The sequence below is a fragment of the Aulonocara stuartgranti genome, assembly GCF_965226115.1.
Source record: "Aulonocara stuartgranti genome assembly, chromosome: 1".
NCBI classification, from domain to species: Eukaryota; Metazoa; Chordata; class Actinopteri; order Cichliformes; family Cichlidae; genus Aulonocara; species Aulonocara stuartgranti.
In genome coordinates, this window is record NC_138939.1 from 18,761,689 (window position 1) to 18,784,323 (window position 22,635).

Sequence of the window (22,635 nt, forward strand, 5' to 3'; positions counted from 1 at the left end):
TTCTTCGATGTTTTCTTGTTGTTTTTCTTTGGCATAACCTGATGGTCCCTTTCTCCCCCACATTGTTGTATGGCTGTAAGACTTTTTTTTTTTTTTTTTTTTTTTTTTTTTGAGAAATTACCCATTAAACTTCATATCTGCTACAACACTTGCACTGACTTGTTAACTTAGCTTTCAAGCAGAAAGCAGGCAACTTCAGCATCGCTCTTAAAACTTTTTTCTCTGCAACCCTTGAATGTGGGAAGGGCTACTGTGCTGGTGTTTACTCTTATTTTGGTGGCGTTGTGTTGTTCCTTCTCGTTTTTACTCCTTTGGTGAAGGAGTACCAATATTAAACGTACATATGAGTCTTCATATCTTGCCTCTGAAAATGCAGACCCAAAATAAAATTTGCTTCTACATCACAAAGAATCCTCCACCTTTGGTGTACTCCATGTATTTTTCTAACCACATAAGCTATGGGGAAGAGGCAACAAGAGAGAAGGAAAGGTAGGTATACGGAGGTGAGAGTAGGGTGTTTAAAATTAGCTAGCTGATATGATGGACAGGAGGAAGGCAGATATATTGTTTCTGCAGGAGACCAGGCGGAAGGGAAGCAAGGTGAAGAGTGTTGGGATGTGGACTTGACTGTTCTACCATGCTGTAAGGTAAAGTCACAGTCCTTGGGTTTTCTGTTATAAACTTTGAATTCTTGCTATTATTTCATATTCTGTTTGCTTGTTATTGTTTTTTTCTTGTTTGCCACATTTTAAAAAGTTTAAGCTTTAGTGTCAGTTTCTGCTTATTTTCATGATTCTGCCTTAATGTTTTATTTTTTCTATCGTTGCTTTCTTAACCTTCCCCCTCCTGCATTCTCCATTTGGATCTGCAAACAACTAACCATTCTCTGGTGTAGAGGCTGGGTGGATGAGTACGTCAAAGGTGTTCTGGGGGTGAAGAGTGTCAGACAGGATCGTACAGAGTTAAAGATTTTAAGAGTTTTATTGTGAGTAACCAAGATGGACAGCATTAGAAATGAGTGTAGCAGAGGGACAGAGGTTTAAACATGTGCAGAGGAGGGATGGTGAAAATGTTGGACGGTGAAGATGGCGCTGCCAGGTAGGAGGAAAAGAGGAAGACCATAGAGAATGTTCATGGATGAAGGAGGACATGTAGAGGGTTGTTGTTGCAGAGGAGAAGGCAAAGGAGGGGTTAGATGGAGGCAGATAATTTACACTGGTGATGACCCGGCAGGAAAGACAAACAAGAACTAGAACTATTAACCTTCCAGAAGCAAATTACTTAGAAAAGGAAAAAGTAGCCCAACTTTTCCATTTCTGGATATTAAGGCAGCTGACTTTAAACTGTTAGACTGAGCCTAATACCATTATTAGAGCATTTCTATTGCATCTGTATATATTATCATTAATTTAGAGTGGAGGCAGTCAGAGTTTAAAGTACAGTTGTTGGGTTTTTTGTTTTTGTTTTGTTTTTATAAAGCAATTAAAAACAGTTATTTTCTTTGTTTCAGGTGCAGGCATACCTCTTGAACTTCAAGAGAAGTTTTATCCTCCATGAAATGGAGGTCCAGATGTTCAGCCTCCAAAAAACAAGGAATGGAAAGAGTTGTAAGAAGGATGATTCCAGGAAACGTCTCCCAGAGGTGGCATTCATGGGCCTGTGGGTCACTCCATCCTAAATCAATGTGGGTCCCCAGTTTGCCTCAAAATTGAATGGTTCATAGTTTGGAAAAACATAGTCCTCTCTCTGAGGTTTTAGCTTCACTTTTCAAGATATATTCCTTTGAAAAAGCTTTTGTTGACCTACCTTCTTTCAATATTTTTCATTTTTGAGACCCACTGCCCAGGAGAACTCTGGTCTAAGAAGTCTAATTCAGGTTAAGTTTAAATGTAGCAGTTACAAGCATGGATATCAATCACATCACACACACACACACAGCAGCATTCATTGTAAGTCAGCATGCCAGTCACGTGATCCCTGCTTGCCTGTGGCATTAAGGTTAGGATTAGCATAGCACCATATAGACCCGACAACTTGGTCTTGCAAGACTACTCACGTGAAAAAAAGCTTTTAAACCCTTTTTCATTACTTAATTGTTCTGTTATATTTATTTTTGTGTATGAAAAATGTTACCGGAGTACTTATTAAGCTTTTAATGACTCTTAGTATATTTAAAGCTTAACCTGAATTATCAGGCTCATTCAGGGCAGTAGGTTAGAAAGGTATGTTTAATACAATTATTTTCTGAATGACAAATAGTGTAGGAAGTGAAAAAACTGCTGGGGATTTACCTTACAGTGTGATGTGCCTTAAGGACTGGTGCAATAAAAACTATTAAAACAAATATTCTTTTATCCCCCTCCAATACTCATCTGGCTCTTTGGCTATAATGTCAGCTATGATGTCATCATGTTAAACGTCTTCCACAGCAGTTCACAAAACCTGCAAGATCGTTTAACAGGACTAATCACTGGAGGTATTTGGAGAATGCTTGCTGGTATTCAGCTCTCTCTGAACTTTTACACTATTAAACTTGACAAGGTAGAAATTCAAAAGTTGCTTAAATTAATATGAACTTTTCTGAAAGTGAATGAGTAGAATACGGGTGACAATCCTTAACTTCTTCATATATATTCATAAAAAATTTCTTTGAAAACTGACTTTTTCAGGGTCTGAAGTATTGATAACTGGTTTGCACCAATCATAGCACACAACACTTCTATTTTTATTTATTTATTTTACAATTTCTGAAGCCTCCAAATGCATTTATTTACCTTAGCATCCCACATGCACGTGCCACCTTCTGACACAGATGTGTTCGGGTGTTCTTGCTCTCCCAAATAAGGAAGACAATATCAAAATAGACTTGAGAATTTTAAAGGGAATAGTTCAAGTGGGGAAATTATGAAATACCACCTTTCATCAAATTTGAGGTCGTGAATGAGCTTTAACCACTTTCTGCATCTCTTCAGGTCTGTTGTACAGAGTAGAAGACTTGCGTAGACCTCACAGCGCTGACCACTCTGTAGACCACATATTGGGATATTTGAGATAGGGGACAAGGAATAGAAATGCTGTGCAGGTTCAAATAAAGACGGAAAGATTCAACCTCATTAAACATGAAGCAAGGTGAGAGAGCACAAGGCATGACGGAAGAAGTAACAAAGGTCAGAGGGACACTCAGACAATACATACACACCAACCAGATTATTGGACAGATGGGAACACAGCTGAAACTAATTGGAGTAAAACAAGACAAAGGAAGAAGACTTAACACAGTGCACAAGAGACGAGGGGCAATCAAAATAAAACGGGGAGTAATCAAAACATGAGAACACCAAACATCAAGATGGAGACTGTACAGAGAGACCAGACAGAAACAGCGACATGAATGGGGAAACGGAAAGGGATCGCAAAAGATGACAAATAAATATTACATAACCAAGGCACATGGACTCGACTACAATATAACCTAGGAACATGAACTAGTGGATATGCAGAGGATGTAATAAATGCTAAAGGAAAAGAACAATCGTGAAAAACAAAAAACAAACTAAAACAGAAATCCATAACCCCTCATACTCAACACTCAAGTCAAAGACAATAATACTGTATAAACACATTCATTTCCATTATTTAGGAACTCGGCTCTTTCCCACTCTTTCCACTTCTACAGATTAAGTTGGTTTAACTAATAACTTTATTTATCCTTAACTAAGTTGGAAGTTAAAGACTTGAAGCCTAATAGTGTTTTTGTTTGCCTTTTAGTGTTGATAGCTGTATTCTCTTTCATTCTGATCAGATACCCTCGATGATAACAAATCCTTTCCTCTGATCCTGCCAATTAGCTTGACACAAGCTTGTTCAGTGACTGTCTTCTGGCCTCAGTAAAGCTAGAAGGTTACTTTGTCTTCTCATGTGTGCCCTCGTGTTTTCAAAACCAACAAAATGGGGACAGCAGAGAACAGGGGTGGGGTTTTTCTGGCAGTAGCACATAGCAAAACAGTGACATCAGCCTCTAACATGCTTCTACGATGTGTTCAGATAAACAGGCATGCATTTGCCTCAGCTAGGTTAGATCATGTAGGAAGGAATTGGAGGGATGTGAAAATATTGTTTTGAGATGTTATGTTCTAAGTTGAAGGCATTGTATACGTTTTTGTTGTTCAAATTTAGATGATGAGGATGTAAACCTGAGGGGGTAGGGCTAAATAAGTATATACTTCTGCCTACTCCTTTTCAAACAACTGTATGGAATGATTTTATGAAACGTTGGTGAATGTATATGTTTGAAATAAAAAAAGAACTGAACTGAAACCTTCCTTTGAGTTTTATTGTTACACTGACCTAACACTAGCAAGAGCCCTGTGATATATCGTACCCTCGTGTACATGCACTATGTGTTTAAGATGGCACAAAAATGCCATATGAGCACGTTTGCTCACAATGCCTGAAATATCTCTATAACGATAATGGTAAATTCTTTTAACTTATTTGATGTTTGCTTTAAATGGTTGCGACATATTTGAAATTAAAAACAAAACAATATTTTATCACCTTATCTTGTGAACCTTTCTCCTGTTGGGTGAGGTACTTAGGTTATAGGCGGTGACATCATAGCCTGGATGCCCTTAAATTATTTTAAGCTTTAATGAAAAGCAGGACTGAGGTCATGACCTAGTAGTGCTCAAAAATAACCTCGGTGTGAAAATAAACAGATTAATCCTGTATTAAGGTTTTTAGCAAATGAGGCATCTTTCTAAGGTCAAGTCCTTCTACTCTTATTGTAATTTTGAGAATGTTATACATGGTTTTATTGCAATTCCCCTTGACTACTGTAATGCCCTTTATGTTTGTGTGAGTTATGCTAACTTTCACTCCTCGAATTGGGTCAAAATGCTGCTGCTTGCCTGCTTACTAGAACCTGTAACTTGGAGCGTATCGCCCCTTTCCTGGCCTGCCTTCACTCTTGCCTTCAGGATTTTATTGCATGTTTTTAAAGCCTTCTGACCTCTCAACACCTTATGTTCATTAGATGTCTGTGAAGGTTCTCAGTCATCCAGGTCATCGTAGTCAAAGGAGCTTGCAAGGAAAGCGTCTGGACTTCTTTAAGTTGCTTGAAGACGTTTCACCTCTCATCCGAGAAGCTTCTTCAGTTCTAAGGTCAAATGGTGGAGAGTCCCAGATATAAACCTAGTGGGAGTGACCCCCCACAGAGGGACAAAAGGACCCCCTGATGATCCTCTAATCGCCTGAGCCAAGGTGTGAAACTGGGTTTATATCTGGGACTCTCCACCATTTGACCTTAGAACTGAAGAAGCTTCTCAGATGAGAGGTGAAACTTCTTCAAGCAACTTAAAGAAGTCCAGACGCTTTCCTTGCAAGCTCCTTTGACTATGTTCATTAGAGGTCACTGACATCTGCTAACCAGTAACTCCCCTCTGTCCTGAAGACTAGACTGAAGAATCGAAGGGACTGAACTTTCTCAGGACGAGCCCTGTAAACTGTGGATTGAGTTCCACTTCCCCCTTCTTGCAGATTTGTAAAGTACGCCTCAGTTTCATTGCTTGGCTTGAACCCTGAGCGAGAGTTGTAGATATTTAGGCTTTTAGCTATGTTTATTATTGTGTGGCTGCTCTCAAAACTGTGATTCTTTGCCTTCAATAAACAAAGAATAATAATTTGTTTATTTATGTAAATAGTTAATCATTAAGAAAAATATCCTTGGTATAAACCGAATGTGCACCAATCAAGTACATTTTACTTGCCCGGTTAAAATGTAACACTTTACATTTTAACAAAATGACAGCATTTCAGACATTTTATTTTTTGATTGTTATTGTATCTGTGCATGCGTCTGTGGTGTCTGTGTTAAAGTACAGCACTTTGGTAAATGTTGTTTTAAATGTGCTTTATAAATACAATTGTATCGGAAGTTCAGGGTGATCTGTGTTTGTCCAACAGGTGGCAGCCTGCAATTAATAATGTAAGGTAGGAGCGCTCTCAGTGGATCCTCAATGAGAAAACATGTTTTTAACTCATGTTTTTAACTCATGTTTTCTAGACATTTTGGTTTTACTTCAATATACATTTATATTCAAATAAAGTATTTTTTTTTCAACAAGTTGATAATTTAGCCCTGCAGTTTCCATCATTAAGTAGGTTCAGCGGTGTTTCAGGTGGTAATAAATCATATGAGGCACTATGTTCAGTTACACAATGTGGAAATCATCTCTCGTCTACAATCTTCTGAGTTCATTGTGCTCTGTTTGCTTGGATCCTTTATGTCCAATTGCTTATCAATAAATCTACTTACTTTAATGGGGTAACTGAGTAGAAAATGATTGGCAGTGAAGCAGGTGACTGACACAGTGTGGATGTTCTCAAATTAATTCAGGGGGGCTTCATAAAAAAACTCAGCCCTGTACCCGTGTAATGATCAGCAGCCTGTGCCAGATGTAACAAATGGTTCACTTGGTCTAAACATGTAATGACTTGACATATTTTTGTTAATTAGCTTGTAATACGTGTGTTTAATAAGAATAATAACTGCCCTGCTGTCACATCAGTGACTGTGTTTTATCATTTTAAGATCGTTGTGTCGCAGGCTTTACATTCATATTGCGGTTTGTCAAAATCTGTCTCAGAGTGAGAGACGAGGGAATCCACGGTACAGGTTTAGTGCTGATTAGAAATGAGCAAAAATACGGGTCTTTCTCTTTATCAAAGCGATCCAGTGAACACGGGGGTCAGCTTGTTGTCGGCCACTTGTCAGCGAGTGATGAAGAATGTGAAGCCTCTAATATTTAACATTACACTGCACCCCATAAGTCACCCTGTCTAAGCTGGTGCCAGATGTGACTTCAGAATAAATGTGCAGCCTTCACCAGTGTTCACATGCAGCAGTATTGAGATGTTTTTGTTTGCTGGGATGCACCCTTAAACAGTTCAGCGCAAATGTTTTAGGCACCACGACTAAAATGAGGCTGATTTGACAGAAAAAATGAAGACCTCGAGCCTGCACCTGCACACATTCTTTCCAAAACTTCATTGACATTTTCTTTGAGTTTAGGACTAGACTTAATCTATATCTGGGAAACTGGCTGTCAGCATCTTAATCTTAGCTTAACTTTATGATGTTGGGATCAGGGCTCTACAGGAGCCATGACATCTGTTCCATTGCTCTTCTTTTCCCTGATGGTAGCTCTCTACGCTCTACAATCTAAAAAAAACTTGTGCATGCTATTGCAGCTGCAATGTTATGTCCTAATCTAAAGCAGTACTGCTCAGATGATGCACTAAAACTTACATATTTACATTGTATGCGCTACGGTGCATCACGTGTGCTATATAGAAAAAACACAATATGTCCAGCTATGTGTGTGGCTTTTAAATGAGCTTGCTTTGGAGGTCGACTGCTTCTCTCCTTCCCACACATTTAAAACCTCTTATAAGAATGAGTAGAAATTAGAAACCCACAGCACCAACACTGAGCTTTTATGTGTCACAGCAAGTCATGCCGCACACGACCACTCACATCTCTCAAAGAAAAGAAGCAGCCAGATTACTGTCTAAAGAGAAGTTTGTATCTCTGTTTTTATTTCCCTAGAACAAATAAACAGTCTTAAAACTTAAATTATAAACACTGATATAAAGACTAGATATTAATTTTAATTTGCAACACAAGATATCAGTGCGGAATGTAGCCAAAGGGAGTCTGCACAATCACAGCAACAAAGGAATAAACATTTGTCCTCCCATATCCTGGTGGGCCTCCTTTCCCAGCCTCTCATGTCTATTTAGTTTTTTACATGAATCAGTGAGAACAGTGCCAGAAGTGTGTGGGTGGTTCTAGGACAAAGTTTACTGAAGCTGAAGTTTAGGTGGAACAGGCCCCATTCAATAAAACATCTGGATAAGATGGGAGGGGAAAGCCCTGGTGATGCACACCCCTCTTTGCTCCTCATGAGGTTCACACATGGCTTTTATGACACCTCGTTCCGTTGGTGATTTGTAGCTGTTTACATACTGCTTTTAAGTTTACGGTTTGCGAGATGAAGTGCTTAAACTTTAAAAACTAATGTTGAGTTGGGAGATTTTGTTCTTGTTTAGGCAACTAGGAGCATGTCTCTTGTAGAGCTTTGATTCTGGCTGAATGAGACAGATTTAGGTACACCACACGCAGGGGCGAGTGTGGGATCTCACCCTTGCACGGCTTTGCACTCTATGAAAATTCTGTTGCAAACTTGTTCCCTTTTCAGTCATAACAGTTTCAATCAACCGTGAACACCCACACCTAACTGCCTTCTCACTCAAACTCAACCTGTCAAACAGAAACAATGCTAACTCTTGATTTAAGCATCTGCTCTTTGAGTTCAGGTTAAAGAGGTGCTAATTTTGTGTTAAAGGACCAGTGTGTAGGATTCAGTGGCCTGAGTCAATCAGTTAAAGACCCACCGCTTTCCCAAGTGTGACGGAGAATCGGTGCCCATCAGGTCCCACTTACAAAATTATCTCAGAGTTTAAGCTCAATTGCCTATCCAACTGGAAACATCTAGAAGTTACCAGATCTGTGTTTTGTACTTGTTTTCTCTTGTAGCCTGCCCCAGTTTTGTTTCACTTTGTTTTTTATTTTGAGGGTTGCTGCTCTTTCTTGTTCTAAATAATATATATGATCATTCATTTGTGAAAATTTGCTGCAAATTCAACATGAAAACACAAACAGCCCTGATTGGAGTGTGCTACCATCAAGTGATTGGAGAAGTAATCAGCAAGCCCAAGCATGAAGATGAACAATGCCGGCCCACCTCATATGTGGACATAGCCACCAAGATGGTTGGTAAAGTCCAACCACGAAGACTTGTGTTGAGTATACCCTACATACCCTGGATAATTCTCCTTTCTAATTGTTAGAATGACCACCATTTACAAAACTGACTTCATGTTTTGTTCACTGTGATCTGAAACTGTGACTAAGCCCGTAAACTCATTAGGAAAAGGCTTTCAGAGGTCATAGAGCAAGAAACTCTGGGGCCGTTTTAGCCCTGACTTCTACACAAACTGAAGTCATGTTGCAACAACAGGAGTCGCTCCCTGCTGTCCATTAAAAGGAAAGGTCTAAGGAACTGTCACAAAGTCCCAGACTGTTGTTCAGAACAGGTCTGCTAGATTTTTACATCATGATGATCATTGGAAAAGAATTCACAGGAACACGGCTAATATTACTGTTATTGGTTATGTGTCATTAGCGTGGAATTATTTCCTTTAATGTAGCAGCCACATTTGTTTTAAAAGTAATGTATGTTTTCCAAACTTCTACTAAAAGTTATTCCAGTGAAATATTTTTTTTAATCATTTCAGACATATAGAATACACACAAATTTTAAGGAGTAATACTTTTATGAAAATGTTCTGCTTTGGCATAATTAGGTTACATAAAGAACATTTTAAACAACAATTGTAACAGTTTTCAGAAATCAAACAAAAGTCAACATCTACTCTCTCTCTTGGAAAGAACTGAATCAGACACACACACACACACACACACACACACACACACACACACACACACACACACACACACACACACACACACACACACACCTTTTGATCCGCTTATTAAATCTGTGAAAGAAAAGCAGACCCAAGAGTAATTCACGAAATGCAGATACCTTTATCTAATTGCATTAACAAAACATAAATCTGCCTCTTAACTGAGAAATAAAGGAGTGAAGTCCCCGAAAACATCTATAAAAATGAGAACTTGATTAAAGCAGAAATTTTGAGGTGAAACCTCTGCAGTCCTGCTCTTTGAATAAAGTGACTTTAAAACAGGGGCATACTTTACTTAGAAACTAAAGATTGGGGTAAACAGATTTTAAATAAAGGTATCATTTACCACACAACGCAGATAATACAGGATCCACTCTGCTGCTGATTTACTTTAATCACTGGTTTAGACTGTCTTACAAATTTATAACAAATAAAATGACCATATCTTACATGCAGTGAACATGAAGGTTTTTTTTTTTAAATCTGGAAGTGTGGGATGCTCTAGTATGTACTACGTTTATGCAGGAAAGATAAAGATAAAAGGTTCAGGTTCAGGTTATTTGTACCCAGTAGGTACAGTTGATTTGCAGTAGGTAAGCCATCCATCCTTAAAGGTAAATTTTCAAACAAGCAGAGACAACAGACAGTGATTAAACTGGATACAACATAACGAGGGAGTATATGGCAATTATGGCTAATCTTTAATAAAAACCTATTTAAACTGGGAAATCAGACTCCCATCATTTCATTGCCCTTATTTCTGAATTTTGAGGAACAGTGTTACTCCACAGTCTGCTAAAACTCGCATTAGCAGTCAGTGATAATAACGCACAGATAAACCTGTCGTGCATCAGCGCGACCCAGGACAGCAGCTCGCGCTGACTCCCGCAGCATCTCCCCCTGTGTGGGACCATCATGTCACTGAGCTCGGCGGAGGGATACAGTAACCAATGTCATCGTGGTGCTGAGGCTTTTGCAAAGCAAAAATGTCTGCCTAAGGGAAACTCGTAACTGATATATATAGAGGATATTCCCCCAGTAATTGCTGTTTAAACCCACATTTCGCTGTTCTGAGGCGTCTTTTCAGAAAACGACTCTTCACCAGATCACCCTAGTCGGGATTTTAATCGGAAAACAGGTAAAATATCAGAAGGAGTTTGCCAAAAAGCTTTCGGACCCGTGAAAGAAGTTGGGAGTTGAGAAAGACCATCACTGCGTTTTGTATTCCGGAGCTGGAAATTGAGATTATCATTTACAGTATTTGTTTATCTGTGTTGCCTGTCTTGAAGTGGTCTGTAATTTACGTTTCGGTCTATCGGAGGGCATTGTCTTCTCCGTACTGCTGTCTACACGGACTAAAAACGCTGCAGCTGCCTGCAGCTCGCTAGCTATTTTCAACCCATATGAACTAGGGACTGCAGCTAGTGTTAGCCGCTTAGCTAAGCGACGTTAGGTGCCTCCGCGAACAGTAGGCGATAACCATCGTTATACGTGGAAAATAAGCCGCACAGACCACTGACATTAACACGGTTAGTGACAGCCCGGGCAGAGGGTCGTTTAAACGTCTCGGAGTGATAACAGAGGCACGTTGACGGCGCTCTAACGCGATGCTGCAGGTCCTGGCTTTAACAAGCAGAGCCATCCATTCAGAGCGCTCCTACTAACGGTCTCATCTCTCTTAATCAGCGCAGTGAGAGAAAACAAGTAAAGAGAAACATTTCTGCACACTTTCATCAGTGATTATACGCCCGTTCTGTCCGTGTTTGCCACATGAAGGTTAAAGCCATAGTCAACTTTACTTCACAGTGATGGTCTTTATTCTTCATCCATAACAAATACCTCCCGCGGCAGTCATTTCATGTGGTACTAGTCCCCTCTGCTCAATAAACCAGCAAAGATGTAATCTGATGGACTTTGTCTTCTCCAGCTTTCTAGATCGCCAGGATGAACCCCCAGCAGCGGATTGCCGCTCTCGGAACTGACAAGGAACTAAGTGACCTGCTGGACTTTAGTGCGGTAGGTTGGGTTTTTTTTAAACGCTTTGCCATGCAGCTCCAAGACATGTGATGATTAAACAGGCTTAATAATGACTAATTGATCAATTCCTGTTAGTATGTCGAGTAGTATGATTTCACAGGCTAACCTTGATTTAGTGTCATGGCACTGGATTATGTGAATGGTTGCTTTTGCACATCTGACTTGCTCTAATTGTAGGTATGCATTTCTGTGTTTCTCCTTTCAGATGTTCTCTCCACCTGTAAGCGGAGGGAAAAATAGGCCTACCACACTTGGAAGCAGTCAGTTCAGTGCATCAGGTAGGACCTGGTCCCAAAGACCTCTCTGTAAACCCTCTGATACGTAGTCTCTCTTTATCCCTGCTCGCATGACTCATAATTCTGCACTTGAAGGTCGGTTGTTTACCTGATTCTGATTTGTTTGAGTTCTGTTTGGACTTATTTATATAAATGGAGACTGGAAGAAAACTGTCTTAGTTTTCAGCATTGCATGTGATTCTTCTCTCTCCTCTGTGTGTGTGTGCTTTTCACATCTGGTGCTTGAAACATGAGCCCTCCACCTGGAATTGTAGTGCAGTGCTGTAGTAAAGATGTAGAACAAAGCTTGGTTTAGGACACAGACGGGTGTAAATGTTTTATTGATCTAATGTGAGTGTTATTCATTTTTTCATCGCATTGTCAGATGCTTTAATTAGGCAGTTCTTTTGTCAGCTTGTGGTTAAGGATTCGCTGTAAGGTTTCCTTCAGGAAAATGCTGTTAATATCCCTAGTGGGATTGTGTGACATTTTCTTATTGAGCAAGATTACAGGAGCATATTGATGATGCCCCTCAAATATACGCATACATTTAAGTGTGTTTTCCATGAATTTCTGGTCTCTTTGGGTTAGGGTTAGTAGGTGGTTTGGTCGTAATAACTAGCGTTAAGCTTTTCTGCTTCTGGATCGCTTCCTATATCTATAAACGCTACAGGACATGAATCCGAAGCACATCTATTGTCTGATGTGCCACTAGAGAAAGTCAACAATCGAGCTTTATGTATTGTGAAAGCATGTCTTGTGTGCATCCACAAAGCCTCGTTGTCATCGGTTATCTGCGAAACGAAAGACACACACTGAGGAGAAATGACAAAGAAACAAGAACAGAGCTGTCACACATGAACTGCGGGGCTGACTTTTATAATACCTAATCATTCAAGTAACGATGATGCTGTGTGTGTGTGTGTGTGTGTGTGTGTGTGTGTGTGTGTGTGTATGTGTGGTCTCTTCAGTAAAACAAATGGCAAGAAATTCTAGTGAAATTGCTCTGAGAATTTTCAAATAGTCGCACCTTTCTGGTAAGCTTCCCACGCATATGTTCATGTAATGTAATAATAACACAAAGTTTCACATTGACAACAGCGTTGTCAATATTTTTGAAGGTTTTCATGTGACAGTGTTTTAGGTATACCTTTATAAAAAATAATAAATCTGAGCATGCCGCCACCACTACTATCTGCTCCCTGAGAAGTCAGAGCCGATTTGAAACAAGTTACAGGAGTGCCAGATAGGAAATGTATTGCAGAGCTTTTTCACTTGATTGTGTCAGATTACACAGGTGGAAACCTCAGTGAATGTTTCTCCAATTGTGGATGTTTTCAGCAGCCGGGTTGTTTTGTCATTGCTGCAGCAAGCTGATGACAAAAAATGAAACAGGTTTCTTTAATGTTGATTTATCTGCAAAACAAGCATTTTTACTAGGATGACTAAACATTGGTATTGTCCATGCAGTGCACTGTAAGGCATAACTATGTGCTGTTGTGGTTTATTGTAGGAAGGTGCTCTTAAATACACTGTGGCCAGCCTGGTGCTTTTTCTGTGGAGAATTGTAAGTTACAGCTCAAAGCTCATTGGCACCGGTGTGTGTCTTCTGGTAACCAAGTTTTTTCTTCAAAACTGAACTAAGGCTACACCTGGGCTGTTGGTTAAAAACAAAAATGATAAAAATTATGTGGGCGTGACTGTGTAATTACAAGATGTTTTGTAGATTTTATTTGCAATTTGTAAATGTAATATTTTGTGAGAAACATACTATCTGCAGATATTTTTATTATTATGACATGAACTATGTTTAGAGCAGATTTAAAGAGCTCAGATTAGGTATTAATGTCTCCTTTTGCTTATTTCTATCTAAGTACAGATTTATAAATAGGCAGCTTTGTTTCAGTTCTTTTATTCCCCCTACAGTCTAGGTTTGACTGTTTGTGTTAGATAATTAAATAGTTTTTCCACACATAGTTTTAAATTGGAGCTATAATAACTAATTATTGTTTTATGGTAACACTTCAGATGTTTTTGTTCTTTAATTTGCAATACATCTTTGTTTGCTGTTAAATAACCGTGTTTGTTTCTAAAAATAAAATATTAGTTTGTAATGGGGGTAATTCCATGTCAGTTCTTCACCTCCGTTACACCTGACCGCATCTCAGATTCGCCTGAAAAAGAAATAAAAATCCAGGGGACAGATAAACTTCTTAAAAGGAATTATGCAAAACAAATCAGGTCCCTACAATCATTAGGTTTCTCAATATAAAGGTAGGGCTGGTGATGTGGCTCTGTGAATGTGGACTCGCTGGAGTGTGGCTCAGGTTATCTTAGATCGGTGGATTGAAGTCCTTAATATATTTGTTTGGCTGATCTCTGATAGCAGAATTGGAGAAACCATAACTTTGCAGGTAGGGGACTGATATTTCTTCACTGTGATATTTCTGAGGTATGACACCATATACTAAATCTAAATTAACTATTTTACAAAGAGCACCTTTCTGTTAATATTATACTCAAAATATGTCATGGTGGTTTTTTTTAATTGGATGAATTGAGATTGAATGATCCACTGTGTTTTTAAAAAATTATATATCTATATAGATATATAACTTGATTGATAAATAATTAGATGTAGGACAGAGAGATTACACTCAAGTGTTTTTGAGTTGCATGATATTTCTACATCCATTTATGGTTTCGTGTCACAGGATATATTTTGCTGTAAGAGACACACTCTGGAAAGATTTCCATAGCTTTTTAGCTTTTCTGTTTTTTAGTTTCAAATTTCTGAATGTTTGGTATTTTGTTAAGTCACATCTTAAATATTTCCTGTGGAACTTCAGCAAAATTCACTACTGAAACTATATCACGCTGCAGTATCATGGAGAAGATGAGCCACTAAAAGTGTCTTACATCTAAATAGCGAGAGGGAATTTATTGTCTGCTTTAGTATTTTGTGTTTTTGTAGCAAAAACTGCTCGTATGAGCTATACCACTTTTTTCCAACAAACAAGCATCCGCACAACTTTGACTCTGCAGTGGATTGTAATTTCAGGAGGCTAAATTTAGTTTGCATATGTATGCATGTATACGTTCTAATTTAAATATTCCAGCACTGACACCTATAGCGGGTAAATCCCTCTTCCCTTTAGCCTACAGCCAGAGCTCATGTCTCTCTGATCCTCAAGGTAGGGGAAGAAGCACCTACATAAGTGATTGTGAACTTAAGGCAAGTGAGTGTGCAGTCATGAGTGTGGAAATTGCAGGGAATGAGGGTTTGGATTATTGCATCTCAGCTGGGCATAGCCAGATAATTGAGGCAGAGTGGGACATGCAGGACCCTTCAAAAGTGTGTCAGAGAAAGATGGATTGGAAAAAATAGCCAAAGTGGCTCTAACGGAGATTCATCATTTCTCTCCTCCAGCTGTGTTGATGATGCAAATCTGATGAGGCCATTGACTCTTCAGTGGAGTGGGGCTGCTGTGAAATGGGTAATTTTCATTTAGTGGGTATGTAGTGGTACATTTGTTGACTGTGACCAGCAGCTGTTGTAGGTTGGTTTGTCAGTCAGATGGATCCCAAAATGAAATGTCTCATTGCCGGTCGTAGCTACAAAGAGAGCGTCACTGCTGCTGCCTCACTTTGAGGTCAGTTTTGTGTGCAAAGCATCAGATTTGGTTATTAATTATCAGATTGATGTCACCTAACAAAAATAAATACTCTTGCCTGTAAAGTCAAGATGGTTTTCAATGATTTAGAAATGCATTACAGAGAAGATACATGAAGGATGTAAGCATATGCCAGTTAAAATTGTTCAACCGTGTATGAAGGAACGATACCCTGCAGGGTGTCACCTCGCAGGAAGGCTCCTAGGTTTGAATACACTGGCTGGCTCAAGTCTCCCTGTGTGAGTTCATTTCATGTACCCTGGCTTTCTCCCGCAGCCCAAAGACATGTGTGTTGGGTGAAGTGGTGATTCTGAATTGGCTGTTTGTGTGAATATGAGTGTGATAATTAAACAGTTTTTCCACACATAGTTTTAAATTGGAACTATAATAACTCTAATTATTGTTTTATGGTAACACTACATCTTTTATTTGCTGTTAAATAACCGTGTTTGTTTCTAAAAATAAAATATTAGTTTGTAATGAGGGTAATTCCATGTCAGTTCTTCACCTCCGTTACACCTGACCGCATCTCAGATTCGCCTGAAAAAGAAATAAAAATCCAGGGGACAGATAAACTTCTTAAAAGGAATTATGCAAAACAAATCAGGTCCCTACTATCATTAGGTTTCTCAATATAAAGGTAAGGCTGGTGATGTGGCTCTGTGAATGTGGACTCGCTGGAGTGTGGCTCAGGTTATCTTAGATCGGTGGATGCTTGAAGTCCTTAATATATTTGTTTGGCTGATCTCTGATAGCAGAATTGGAGAAACCATAACTTGGTTGTCTGTCTTTTTGTGTTGGCCCTGTGATAGACAGACTTGCACCTTATGAATAGGCTCCAGCTCCTCTCATATCTAATATAGATGCCAAATAAGACATTTGCAGTGGTTAATATTTTTCTGGCCAAATGAATCAGGGCAGTGTGATGTAGAGCAGAAGTTCTAGAGAAAAGTAATCTTTCCCTGCGAGAAAGGGAGGAGTAAAGGCTGAATGTTATGAGGTGTAATCAAAATGTTCTGGAAACCAGATCATGAAAATCAAAAACCGTATCTGATTTGAGTTTACCCGATCTCTCCCTTTAAGATTATCTTCACGTGCATCTCTTGACCATTTTCAGCCCCACTTTTATTTTTCCTTCCTGCATGTCCCGCTATGACCACTTGCACTGTGTGCTCTGTGATTTCTGCACACACCCTTGAACTTGTGCAGAGAGCAATCCTAAACTTCTCTTTCAAACTGTGTCCATCTACAAATGAGCATGTTTCAGTTAAAGAATTGTCAGTGTCAATGAACAAAAGTGGCAAGTGAGGTCAGGAGCACATCCACGAGTGTGCCGTTTGTTTTTCTTGATAGTCAGACGGTCGTGCATAAGAATTTCTTTTCCTCTGGGGTCAGTCTGAAGTTTCTGAGGGAGAACATTCAGAGCAAACAGCCTGAACTGTGCTTCATGCCTCTTGATCACACCTCATATTATCAACATTTCTGTCCCGATTAGATGCATCCCTAATTTTGGGCTAACAGGTCTTAATTTAAATTTGTTGAAATATAGTGTTTGAGATTGTCGATTATGTCAGGAAACAGCGTGTTTGAAATTCACTGTTTCTAGCTGTAATCATGGACATGTTTGTTTTGTAGCCAGTGTTTGTAGCTAGTGCAAAAGATTGTGGTAAATAAAAAGGTGTGGTGTAAGTGTAGCTTATATGGAGTAATGGAGGGTTGATGTTAACCCTGTGTATCCCTGTTGGAATCAGTTGGATTTGTCTGATTTCAGTTGCTATTTCACATTATTGTGATTTGCGTGAAAACATTTGGCACAGTCATAGTTTTGACTGGGCTGCTCTAAGATCATTTATACAAGAAACCATCAATTAGACATCAAGCCCAAAAACCTTCTCCCTGAGGGGCCCCATGTGTACTTGTGTATTGTGGGGTAGTGTCTTCATGGACAAGTCTGTGTGGTCACAAAAAAATTGGCAGGCATGTGGACGTCTGCACAGAGCCTCACATTCATCATCTTTGCGATGTAGAAATTTACGTCACTCGGACCTGTGTGAACCCTAGCATTACTCTAACAGACATGGAAACTATATCACGCTGCACTATTTGCCAGAAGTGAATACATCCCTTTGGAAAATAGATCTGATTATCAAATGATCCACAGCCCTCATTTACTGCATTAAAGGCCCCATGGTAGAAGCGTAATGAGCGTTAGTCAACCTTTTTATTACTGGGATAGTGGGATAATAGTGTTGCACCAATATCTGAAGAAATGCTCAAGATATGTTTGCGTTGCTCTGGTTTTTTGAGTGTACCTGGCACTTATGGGAGATTCGTCTAGTCTCTAGTACCTTGTGTCTGGAGACAGGAAATAATGTTTCTAGCTAGTGTTTTGTTATATAGAAGATTTTATTACACACAAGTTCAATGTACTTACCCCCCCCCCCAAATAAGAAGCAAAACTGTACAAAGAAATAAAATATAACTCGACAAATACACAAACACAAGCCACAGGTCATCACAGTCCTTTTTGTGTGTTACTGTTTGCATCTCATTTACTGTGGTCGTCCGGCCCACTTTCATGCCACACACCTCATCTGAGTCAAACAGATTTATCTCGGCCTCATATAGACAAAGATTATACACCCAGTATTCATCAAGCTTCTTTTCATGTTCTTTTGCAAATTGTAATCCTGCAGTTTAGTACAGTTGTGTACTTCCATATAGTAGCTGCAACTCATTATTAGTTGGCCATCAGTTTTACTGCAGCCTTTTTCCATCTTGATTTAGATTTTTTTTTCTGTTCCTCTGCCAACGCTCATGTAACGCCATGATGCACACATGGAAATAGATATAGCCCAAGGGTCCAAAACTGAGAACCCAATATGAGAATGTATGAGAAAGTACATGCATAACTGTTTCAAACTTACTCTACAGCTCTTGAGGTTTCCCAAATGACTGGTAACACACACACACACACACACACACATACATACATACGTATACATATATATATATATATATATATATATATATATATATATATATATATATATATATATATATATATATATATATATATATATATATATATATGTATACGTTCTAAAAATAACCTGCGATATGTGAAATCCGTAAAGTAGCCAACTTAATTTTTTGACAGTTATTATAGATTTTAAGGCTTAAGGCTATTATAGGTTTTTTTAAGGCTACACATTTTATACACTTTTCTCAGACAGGCATGAAAATTTTCACACTTTTCACCCATAGGAGCAATTTATGTATTATGGGCCCCATGTGTTATGCCTTTGATGGTGTATAAAAGTTTTGTCAGCATTGGTGCGTTTGTTGGGTAGAAAACTTACAAACATACAGTACAGCACTTCAGAGTCACACTGCTAGCGATCGAAGATTTATGTAAATTTGACAAGCTGAATGCATTCTGTACTGTACAGGAGACACGGTACGAGATTGATTGATTGCACTGCAAAAAAAAAAAAGCATGCAAAATTGCACAAAAAAATCCGCAAAACATATAGCGAGGGACCACTGTATACAAAATGTGTCACTGTCTTTGCCCATAGGAGCAATTTATGTATTATGGGCCCCATGTGTTATGTTAAGTGTATTTCAGATACTGCCAGGACCAAATGCTCTTTTTTGTAAAATAAATGCATAACATTTGGCGTGTGGTTGTGCTGCCAACTGTTTTCGAGTGATGGAAAGTATTCATTCTCCAAGTGAGTAAGATGATATAGATTCCTATCTCAGCAAATGTCACTAGTAGTGAAATTCTAAATACAAACTGTAATGCTTGGCTATTTTTTTCCTGCAGTTTGCTGAGCAGACACTTTCACAGCCTTGTTGAATTTTCTTGCATCAGTAATATTGAACTTAATGCTCAAATCTTTTCATTTGTACAAAAAGTGCACAAATAATTTTATTGGCTGGCTTTTAACTGAATCTAGGTTTGGTGCAAGCTGTTCATGAATGATGCCGTAGAGATGGTAAGAAAGGAGGAGTCAGCATGTTATTACAAACACAACCACTACAACCACACTGCTTGCTTTTTCACCCAGAGCCTTCTACTGAAAACATGTTGTTGATAATGGTTTGATGGACTACATACTGAATATTAGGGATGTTCCTACAAATTTGCTGGTCAATTAAGCTGGAGAACAAAAATCAGATGAGGTGGACAGGTCTTAAAGTCATAGAACAGAAAAAAAAAAAGAGCTCAGTCTAATGCAGGGACGTCAAAGTCATTGGACACTGCGGGCCACATAAAGCCCACTTTTAGCTCAAGTCGGGTGGACCAGTTAAACTCCCCTTTCTATCAGTGTAAAGAACTTCTAGTCTAACATAGTGGAAAACACCCTGAGACACACTCGGAGACCAAACATTTCTTAAAAAAACGATGAATGTGAACCTGATTCTCCATGTTTCATTATGCTTACATTGCAGCCAGCCAGTGTATTTGTGTGTTTTCTTTATCCTCTTGTATCAGTGAGTAATCTCATTGTGGTGGCTGTCTGTGTACCGAGAAGAGAGGGAACCCTAGAGCCCTTTTGGAGATGGTAATCAGACAAGATGACAACCAGTGGCCCAGACTGCAAACACTGACCATTGTTACATTCACAGTGTAAAATGCCTCAGCTGGGCGACAGCATGTCACCATCGTGTCATCACACTACCAACACTAGTAGTTCAATTAGTAACACGAGTATCACGGCCTCAAATGTGGATGACAAAACCGACAAATCACAAAAGCGAGACAAATTAACTTTATAGTTTGCCCACTGAAGAAGAGGAAATGAATCTACTCCGTGCAAGCAGCAAAACACCATGTCTGTCAGGATGAAACTTATTTGTTGCGCTGCTCACTGGTGCGTGATTTCTGGTTACAGAAATGTCACTGACTTTCGGGTAAAATGTATAATTAGACAAACAGGTTTCTGACTAAGAAGTTCTTGGCAGAATGGAGGCTGAAATTGTAGTATTGACACTAAAAATTAAAAAAAAAAAATCTAACTGCAGTATCATTTCAGATTGGGTATTTTTTCCGTATCTTGTAATCATTGTTCCACATCCTCATCAATTTCCGATAACACCAAAGGGCTTTGTTTGTGATTATTAGCTTTAGTGACGCATAAAAAGTTCCATGTAAGCTGCACTGAACCTCATTAGGTGAAACTGAACATTATATGTAGGGCTGCAGAGCTGTATTTAGATGTTGGTGAATCAGAGGACCACCACCAAACACGTTTTGATCAGTGATTATAGGTTTGTTTTTAGCTGTGCATAATTAACTTTTGCTTTTTACTTGTTGTTTGTTAGTTTCACTTGGAAAAATTCAGCTTTTTTGATTATTAGACCAACTTTGCTGCATATCATCTGTTAAATTTGTTAAACCTGTTAAAGTGTAAAAAAAAAGTTTTTTTTGTTTGTTGTATTATTTTTTCTGAGCATACCCAATATTTATAAAATCTGATATTCTTTATTTGAAGTTGGAAATGAACAAATGGGATTGCATTTTACTGGGACAGATATTATTACAACAGGGACAATCAATAACTTCGAGAATATTGATGCTTTACCCGCGTTGCAGTTATGTTTTCTTTGTGGTGACTTTGGCTATTACAGGAGCACAATAATGTTCAATCGAGGCATCAAATATTTGTTACTGACTATATCACATAAATTAGATTGTAAAAATCAGATATTGTGTTTTTCAAGCTGTGCCAGATGCTCTAGCTTTGCAGATTGGTTGGCGTTATTGATTTTATTTGTTTATCAGTTTGAGTTTTGAAACATTCAGGTTTTCTTTAATTTAGAAAATGAGTTTTATCACGTTTCAGTGCTCAGCTGTTTAGCCTGCCATACATCGGATTACCAAGTTTCTGGTTGCTTTGTGGTACATGAGGAGAATTTGAAGGAAAAATATATTTATGTGTCACATTTAAAGATATCAGTTAGTCACTTTTCTTTTTGTTTTGTTGTAAAAATCACACTGCTGTCATGGCAGTCTGGGTGTTAATCAGACCAAAGGCTTGCACCTGTAATTAAATAGCATTTCCCACTTGTAAGCAAGACAAGAGTCTGTTTATGTGACCCACCCAGGTTATTAAGTTTTTCTTTTTGTTTTTTCTTTTTTGCTCATTTGTGGTCATTGTTATATCCAAAGCTGCTGGCTGAAGATGTTTTTTGGCGGACATTAAGTGTTGCAGCTCAGAACTAATTTCACTAATTACTGTCATCAGTAAATCTGTGAATTATTTTCCTCCAGATTTTTTTTCCTGAATAAAATATTAGAAAATGAACAGCATATGCAAATATCTTGTTTTGTTCAGACAACCACCCGAAACTCAGATATATTTCTTAATAATGAAAATTGAAAAAGGAAAAAAAACCCCACAGAAAACATTTCAAGCTGGAAAAGCCAGAATAAAAGAGAAGTGCATTTTTTTTTCATTATTATTATTGTGCTGTTGTCAAACTGGTAAACTTAATCACGTTGAGAAAATTAAAAAAAATATGGGTGGTAGATTTGTTTTGACAAAGAAATAGGTAGATATAGGAGTCATACTATATTATATATATTATATATTTTATATATAGTATATTATATATAATATAGGGTAGCACGATGGCACGGTGGTTAGCACTGTTGCCGCACAGCAAGAAGGTCCTGAGTTCAATTCCAACATCAGGCCGGGGTCTTTCTGTGTGGAGTTTGCATGTTCTCCCCGTGTTTGCGTGGGTTCTCTCCGGGTACTCCGGCTTCCTCCCACCGTCCAAAGACATGCAGCTTGTGGGGATAGGTTAATTGGATAATCCAAATTGTCACTAGGTGTGAATGTGCGAATGAATGTGAGCGTGAATGGTTGTCTGTCCCTGTGTGTTGGCCCTGCGACAGACTGGCGACCTGTCCAGGGTGTACCCTGCCTCTCGTCCTATGACAGCTGGGATGGGCTCCAGCGCCCCCTGCGACCCTGAAAAGGATAAGCGGAAGCGAATGGATGGATGGATATATAGTATAATGTATTTAATTGTCAGATGTTATACTGTAATGTTAATGATTTAAACATTGCCATTGGAAA

General features: G+C 38.7%; 1 protein-coding gene and 1 long non-coding RNA gene across 6 annotated transcripts in view; both read left to right on the top strand.

Annotated features, from left to right (window-relative positions):
* Positions 1-455: 455 nt before the first annotated feature.
* Positions 456-1,581, top strand: LOC309701402. Its single transcript, XR_014274972.1, has 3 exons — positions 456-489; positions 577-647; positions 1,511-1,581. It is a non-coding gene; the product is annotated as an uncharacterized lncRNA (long non-coding RNA).
* Positions 1,582-10,500: 8,919 nt separating this feature from the next.
* The window catches only part of tcf12 (transcription factor 12), an 86,823-nt gene continuing 74,688 nt past the window's right edge, over positions 10,501-22,635 (top strand). For 3 of the 5 annotated variants that reach the window (XM_082511727.1, XM_082511729.1, XM_082511728.1), the window contains exons 1-3: positions 10,501-10,690; positions 11,480-11,568; positions 11,795-11,867. In XM_082511727.1, the coding sequence (XP_082367853.1) occupies positions 11,497-11,568; positions 11,795-11,867 (145 nt within the window). In that variant the 5' untranslated portion in view covers positions 10,501-10,690; positions 11,480-11,496. The remainder of the gene's footprint in view (positions 10,691-11,479; positions 11,569-11,794; positions 11,868-22,635) is intronic. The other 2 variants (XM_082511730.1, XM_082511731.1) reach the window with 1 other exon arrangement.